At 47.8% G+C, this 5,902-nt stretch overlaps 1 protein-coding gene across 1 annotated transcript; it reads right to left on the bottom strand.

Moving 5' to 3' along the window:
- Nucleotides 1–1,499: 1,499 nt before the first annotated feature.
- LOC131888048 (uncharacterized) lies at nucleotides 1,500–5,606 on the bottom strand. The gene is made up of 3 exons (XM_059236826.1): nucleotides 5,398–5,606; nucleotides 4,533–4,636; nucleotides 1,500–4,400 (listed from the first exon to the last, which is right to left on the bottom strand). The coding sequence occupies exons 2-3, from the start codon at nucleotides 4,601–4,603 to the stop codon at nucleotides 1,667–1,669; spliced, it is 2,805 nt and encodes a 934-aa protein (XP_059092809.1). The 5' UTR covers nucleotides 4,604–4,636; nucleotides 5,398–5,606; the 3' UTR covers nucleotides 1,500–1,666.
- Nucleotides 5,607–5,902: the final 296 nt, after the last annotated feature.

Here is a 5,902-nt window from a genome sequence, read left to right as displayed (position 1 = left end):
TCAACACCTCGACCTGGATTGACGCTCTATACAATACAGTTGGTTCTCCGAGCTCAATATCAAGGTTAAACAAGCAGTCCATGTCGGCATTATCTTCACTGTCATGAATCATTTTGTTGCCGCCGTCGGTTTTGCTAAACAAGTAATAATAACAATCCCTCAAGACAATTTGATTAATGAGACCTCAACCGACTGAACAACGCACCACTTATATAGCTGTCCGGGCTGGTTTTTTTCCCCTGTACATTTTCGCATTAATCAAGCCCCTGCTGTTCTTGCATTTGCTACTGGTTGATTCCTCTGTTTTGGTTGGCTTTCATCCTAGGTTGACAAATCGCTAGAATGGACCCTTACTTACATGTACGTCAAGGAACCCTAGAAGCAATGCTGACGCGTGACGAGTGCGGATGTTCTCCCAAAGGTATCGGGAGAGGGATGCTCTTTTGATGTAATTTACCTTTCAACGCGACCTTCCGTGACTGATTCTGTTTATTCATTTATTTTTATCACTTATTCAGACTGGGTTCATATGCTATTTTCCCATCTGATGTTTGAATAGGAAACTAAAGTACCTTATACTTTGCTTTGGCGTTATGTTTTGGAAACAATGTTATGGAGTCGATCACTTCGTGTTTCGAAGAATCTATAAAGAATATGGACAAAAGAATGGTCAATACCATTAGGTACCTAGTTGACTTTTACTTCTTTTGCTCTTTAAGTTACTGCTCACTAAACCTCCTTTGTAGGGATTGACAACTCATTGCGACATTTTTCTTTTAGTCAAATAGGCATGAGTCACAAAGCCACTTCTTAAGACATGCTTGTATTTGCATAAAAACTCATGCTTTCAATCAACCACCTGCAATAGGAATTCCATTATAAGCAAGGTCGCGAAAATAGAGGAGACATTGTTGCATTTTTTAAGACTGCTCTTCCCGAGAAGACTTATGACTGAAGACGTGGATAGGCGAATGGCTTTTATTTTCGAAATAAACTGTTTGTGGTTTGTCTCCGACGATTTATTGCTCTTTCAAGACAAATTGTTACATGTGATTGTGAAAAAATTGAATGAGGGACGCCGCATCTGCATCTGCATCTGGGTTCAAGCAAATGCAAATAAACATCATGTTTCGGAAGTACCTTGCACTACGAGAAAATGGATTCAAACAAAAATCGTCACTGCATAGAATCATCCGACGAATTTAACTTGTTTGTAGACTATTGCAACAAATGAGTCATCGATCACGACAATTGATCAAGGCGTGCAAAATCTTTTACTTTGTAAATGCAAGTAGAATGTCAAAGCTTAACCGTCCAGAGAGATTTGTTGACAAATTATCCTCGAGTATGTCTTCACATGGCACACAATACCAAAGGTCGATTATGCTCTGACGAGACCTATTTCGTCCCTTGGATCAACGGGATAGACGACATAAGACGATCTGAAAATGAACTTTCGAGAACAGGCAAAGGACGGATTAGTGCTCTTGGGCAGAATGTCCGTGGTTGAATTCTATATTTCAAATCTCAGTCTCAAACGATTCAGTACATTCATTTATCAGCCAGAGCCAGAGAATGTACCCTGAATGAATGCTTTGATCATCGCAGATCATTGCGAGTAGAGAGATCCTGGGAGTATATGAGTTTATCAAAAATATATACCAGTTCACGTCTCTGTTTGCGTTATGTTCCCCACGTGTTGAAAATGGCACCTGGCGTCATTGCACTGACCCGACAACTCGAATGGGCACAATTGCTTATGAGGATCCAGAGCAGGCACTCGCAAGTTATCACCCATGTGGGCCAAGACGGAAGATCCCATGGCAGGCAAGGAAGACGACGAGGTGGTTGGGTTCTGAGGGGATTTGGATGAATTTGTACTGAATGCGGGAGTTTTGAGGTCACTTTTGATTTGTGAGGCATTGGTAGCGATGGCATGGAGTTTCTTCTTGATCACGTCACTGTACTTGTCCGGGAGAATATATCCATAACCTGGGCCTAAAACGTCATCTGCTCGGAGTACAATCTTCTTTTCCAGTTCTTGTATATTTGACTTCTTGTTCAACAAGATCTGCTGAGAGTTCAGAATGGATAAGCGCAAGTTTTCAACTTGTCCTCCCCTTTTGAACTCGAGATCCTGAGCTTCCTTGAGTCGTGCTTTAAGCTCGGCCACCAATTTGGAGGCCTCATCTCGGCTGGATTTCTCATTTCGGTATTGGGACAACTCGGCTGACATTTTAAACAGACTGCTAGCCAAATCTTTGCGAGCATCGATCAAGGTGTGCTCTAGCGCAATTAGTTTTTTACCACCCTTTTTATCAAGTTCGTCATCGGACACTTCACGACTCTGATTTCCATTCAAACGATCAGTTCCTCCTTCTTTCAAGTGAATATTTCGACCGTTTTCATCTACTGAGATACTCATCGCAGCTGTAGTTGACTCAGTTTTTTTCTGATTTTGGTTCTCAGCTGGTGGTAAAGGATTTGGAACCACTGGTGCTTTCTGGACCACCGTTTCCTTCGTTCCTGGGACCGCCTGTTGCACTTTCTTCTGGTGTTCCTTGGCTGCCACTCTGACCATGGCGGCTTCTTTCAATTTCTTTTTCTTGGTGAGATAACTCTTGAGTCTTTGATATTCAATTTGCTTCTCCTTGGGCAGATGGCGAATGCTGGAATTCATGAGTTTGGCCTTTGTCTCGGGAGTCATTGTCGTCTTTTGATGAACCTCCTTGCCCTTACCTAAGCCTGGGGGGTTCCTTCTTACCGGTTTAGGGGGAGGCGGGGGCTTAGTTTTAGAACTATTATCATGGCTCTTACTACTACAACTACTGCTGCCATCGGACTTCTTTCGACTTTCTAGTAGGAATTGGTCCAAGTTCTGATCAAACATGTGGCTCCGAACGGATTTCCGCTCAGAGTTACTGGGCAACTCGTCATCGGATTCCGATTCGCCATCACAACGAACAATAAAGGGTTTGAAAAGATTTGGAAAATGTCGCCTTAACACTTCAGGATTTTTCAAAGCAGATCGAATCTTATCCGTACTCCTATTGTTGCTGGCTCGGCTAATCACTCTTTTCTTCAAAGTTCTCAAGGGATTTGGCACTTTTTCCTTTCCAATTGGATCCAAGGACGCATGGGACGGCAGGTCTGACGTTGCCGATTCAACAACATCTGTTTGGGGTGGAACAACCCCATGGCTTTGCTGTTGCTTCTTTTTCTCCAATTTCCGTCGACCCATTGAACTGAAGGCTTGAGCAAAGAGATCCTCTTCATCCTCTTCTGACGACACCACTGTGATCTCAGATTTGGCCAATGACGTTTTTCTCCGCCGTCTTTTGGGCGTGGTCCTTTTGGGAGCGGGCGCAAGATGAGGAATGTTCAAATCTACAAGCAGGGGTCCCGAGGCATCCGCCTTCCCCGAGCTCTTGAAAGCCCAAACTGAAGGCGGGAACAAAGAGTCCTTCTGCTTCTCGGGATCATGCTGATCGCGAAAGAACTGTAGCTCAGCCTCGTTGTCAGATCCCAACTCCATGTCGACACTTTCCATATTGGCGGGTCGGGGGTGCCAGACAGGTGATGTTGGTTGGTCTCCACCGCTGATCAAATTGGCCATGGGTACTAAACCGATTTTGGGCGGCGATGGCTTCGGCGGTTGAGATAATGGGGAAGTGACTTTTGATTGTGATTCCACGGGCACTGGCGAGACCAGCCCTTGAGCATCCAGCTCGGCCATGTATGTGGGCGTGACATCACCCGACGCGAGGGCCGGTGGCTCTGGACCTTCATGATCATAAACTGGCGATTGGGAGGGTGAATAAATAGGCACTCGACTAGATTTCGTTTCAAGTTGTTTGAGCCTTTGAAGGTTGCGTTTGAGTTTTTCCTGCACTAAATTCAAATCAATGGTGTCCTGGGTTCGAACCGCACCGGCGGGTCGCTCAGCTATGATATCAATATCCGGGGCCGTCTCCTCGGCTGCCTCGTCGGCCTCTTCTAACAGATCGATCATTTCAATCATGTGGGGGTCCTCGGGGGCAGCCGGTTCATTCTCCGGCGATAGCCTCTCGGGGCCCAATTCCGGAGCCATGGACCGAAGGGCGATCAATCGGAGATAGAGTTCGTCTTCATCAAGGTCTTCCATTTCATCGGGATCCCGCCCACTGGCTGGGGATAGCGAAAGAGACGATAGCGAAGGAGAGGGTGGCACCTCGATGACGTCGTCCGGGACCGGTGAGTTGATGAGCGCTTCCCGGTTGGCATCGAGCCCACCTCGTTTCCTCTTATGATGATACCTACCCGCGTCATAAGTGGACTTACCTGTGGTGGCCATCGGGGCGTGACCCGAGGCCGCGGGAATGCGTTCCCCTTTAAAGGGGGTGTCAGGAAACTCAGAATCACTAATTTACCCGTCAGAGAAATAAAAACGAAAAAAGGTATGAATGAAAGCAAACGGTCAAGTCGTGGACCCGCCCGATGGAAATCAGGGGATGTACGGCGTGTGTCGGGAAACATGGCCGGGATCAGACTACCTGATGTCCGAGAGGTCCAATTGGTCGAGCTCGCCCTCCTCGATTATGGTCGTGGCCGCCGTCATCATCATGGTGAGGTGTCCCGGAAGGCCCAATAGACTAGCCTAAGAAAGAAGACTAAGGCTGTAGCACGAATCATGGCGTTGGCCGCGGATGGCGGCTATGTCTAAGGCCCGGTCTAGACCTTGGGGTTCAAGCCCGTTATTCGGCCTTCAACGGTTGAAAACTCAAATAGATAGACACCTAGGTCCCACACATGATCTAACTGACACGATTTCACTGTAAGTTGGGCCTCTATTAAAGCGTCGGGCCTTGGGGGGCACCAAATTGATACTGAACGAGATGGTGGTGGCCAGGCTACTGGGGGTTGGCCATAGCCGTAAAACGGAGGGCAGCCCCGGGACATTGGAAGATCCATGACCTGGGGGAACGTCCCCGGCACACATCTCTTTTGGTGGGCCAAAATTACACATCAAGCAGTGTTGCGAGATCCGGGCCCTGGCCACCGAAAGGTTAGGTTAGGTGCCGTCCAATCCGGTATCTAGGTGCAATCCCGAAACACTGTTGATTTTGCATTTTAGGGGCCCACACAAAGAAATGAATACCAGGTCCGCCTCGGTTTTTAGCCGAGGTGAACACACCCAATCACACACCCATCCGTCCGTCCATCCAGTCCTTCAGTCTGTCTGGGCTGGCATTGGGCGGTGCTAACTGAGCCTGACTGTGGTGGATCCCATTCACGATCGGTCGATGGATGAATGGATGGATAGATGGGTGGTGTGTGTACCCCCTGGCCAACCACTCAGACAGAGTCAGTCCATCGAGATGGACCGTCTGGAGCATGATAAATGGATGAAAATCTCACCTGGGCGGCGTTGGCTTGTCCTTTCAAAGCCCGATGTAGGCGGGGTACGTGGCCCGCCGGAAATCTCCCACGGGTTCAAGGCTGATCCAATCTGGCTAATCTGCGGGCTAGAATCCGACCATCCGATCCGTGAACGTGCTGGGCATGGGCCAGGCCTGGTCGGGCCGAACGGATCAATCGTGTGGAGTGTATGTGATGTGACCCATGTGACGCATGAGCCCCTTGACTTGGTCTGCCCTGGATATCTTCTAGGGCCAGGCCGGGCTAATCAGAAAGGTGGCCAGGCAGGCCAATTGGCACGGGGCAGGGTGACCATGACCACCAGACTGAGGCCAGAGACTCCAGGGGCTAGGGGGGCTAGACCGGGCTACAATAAATGTGACGAATTTTTTTTGGCAATAAGAACAATTATAATTGTGTGTAAAGAACCTTGATCAAATCTAGAAAATAGATTTTTGCTCAAAAAAAACTTGTCACTTATTGGTATCCTCCTTAATTGTTACTG

This window comes from Tigriopus californicus, chromosome 10 (assembly GCF_007210705.1).
Source record: "Tigriopus californicus strain San Diego chromosome 10, Tcal_SD_v2.1, whole genome shotgun sequence".
NCBI classification, from domain to species: domain Eukaryota; kingdom Metazoa; phylum Arthropoda; class Copepoda; order Harpacticoida; family Harpacticidae; genus Tigriopus; species Tigriopus californicus.
Note: the sequence above shows the minus strand (reverse complement) of the source record. Positions and strands in the feature narration are given on the sequence as shown.

Excerpts from the sequence above, each read along its gene's own strand:
- LOC131888048 (XM_059236826.1), bottom strand. The coding sequence starts at position 4,603 with ATGATGATGACGGCGGCCACGACCATAATCGAGGAGGGCGAGCTCGAC. Across the intron at positions 4,401-4,532 it reads TTGGACCTCTCGGACATCAG|TGATTCTGAGTTTCCTGACA; the intron begins GTAGTCTGATCC and ends CGGGTAAATTAG.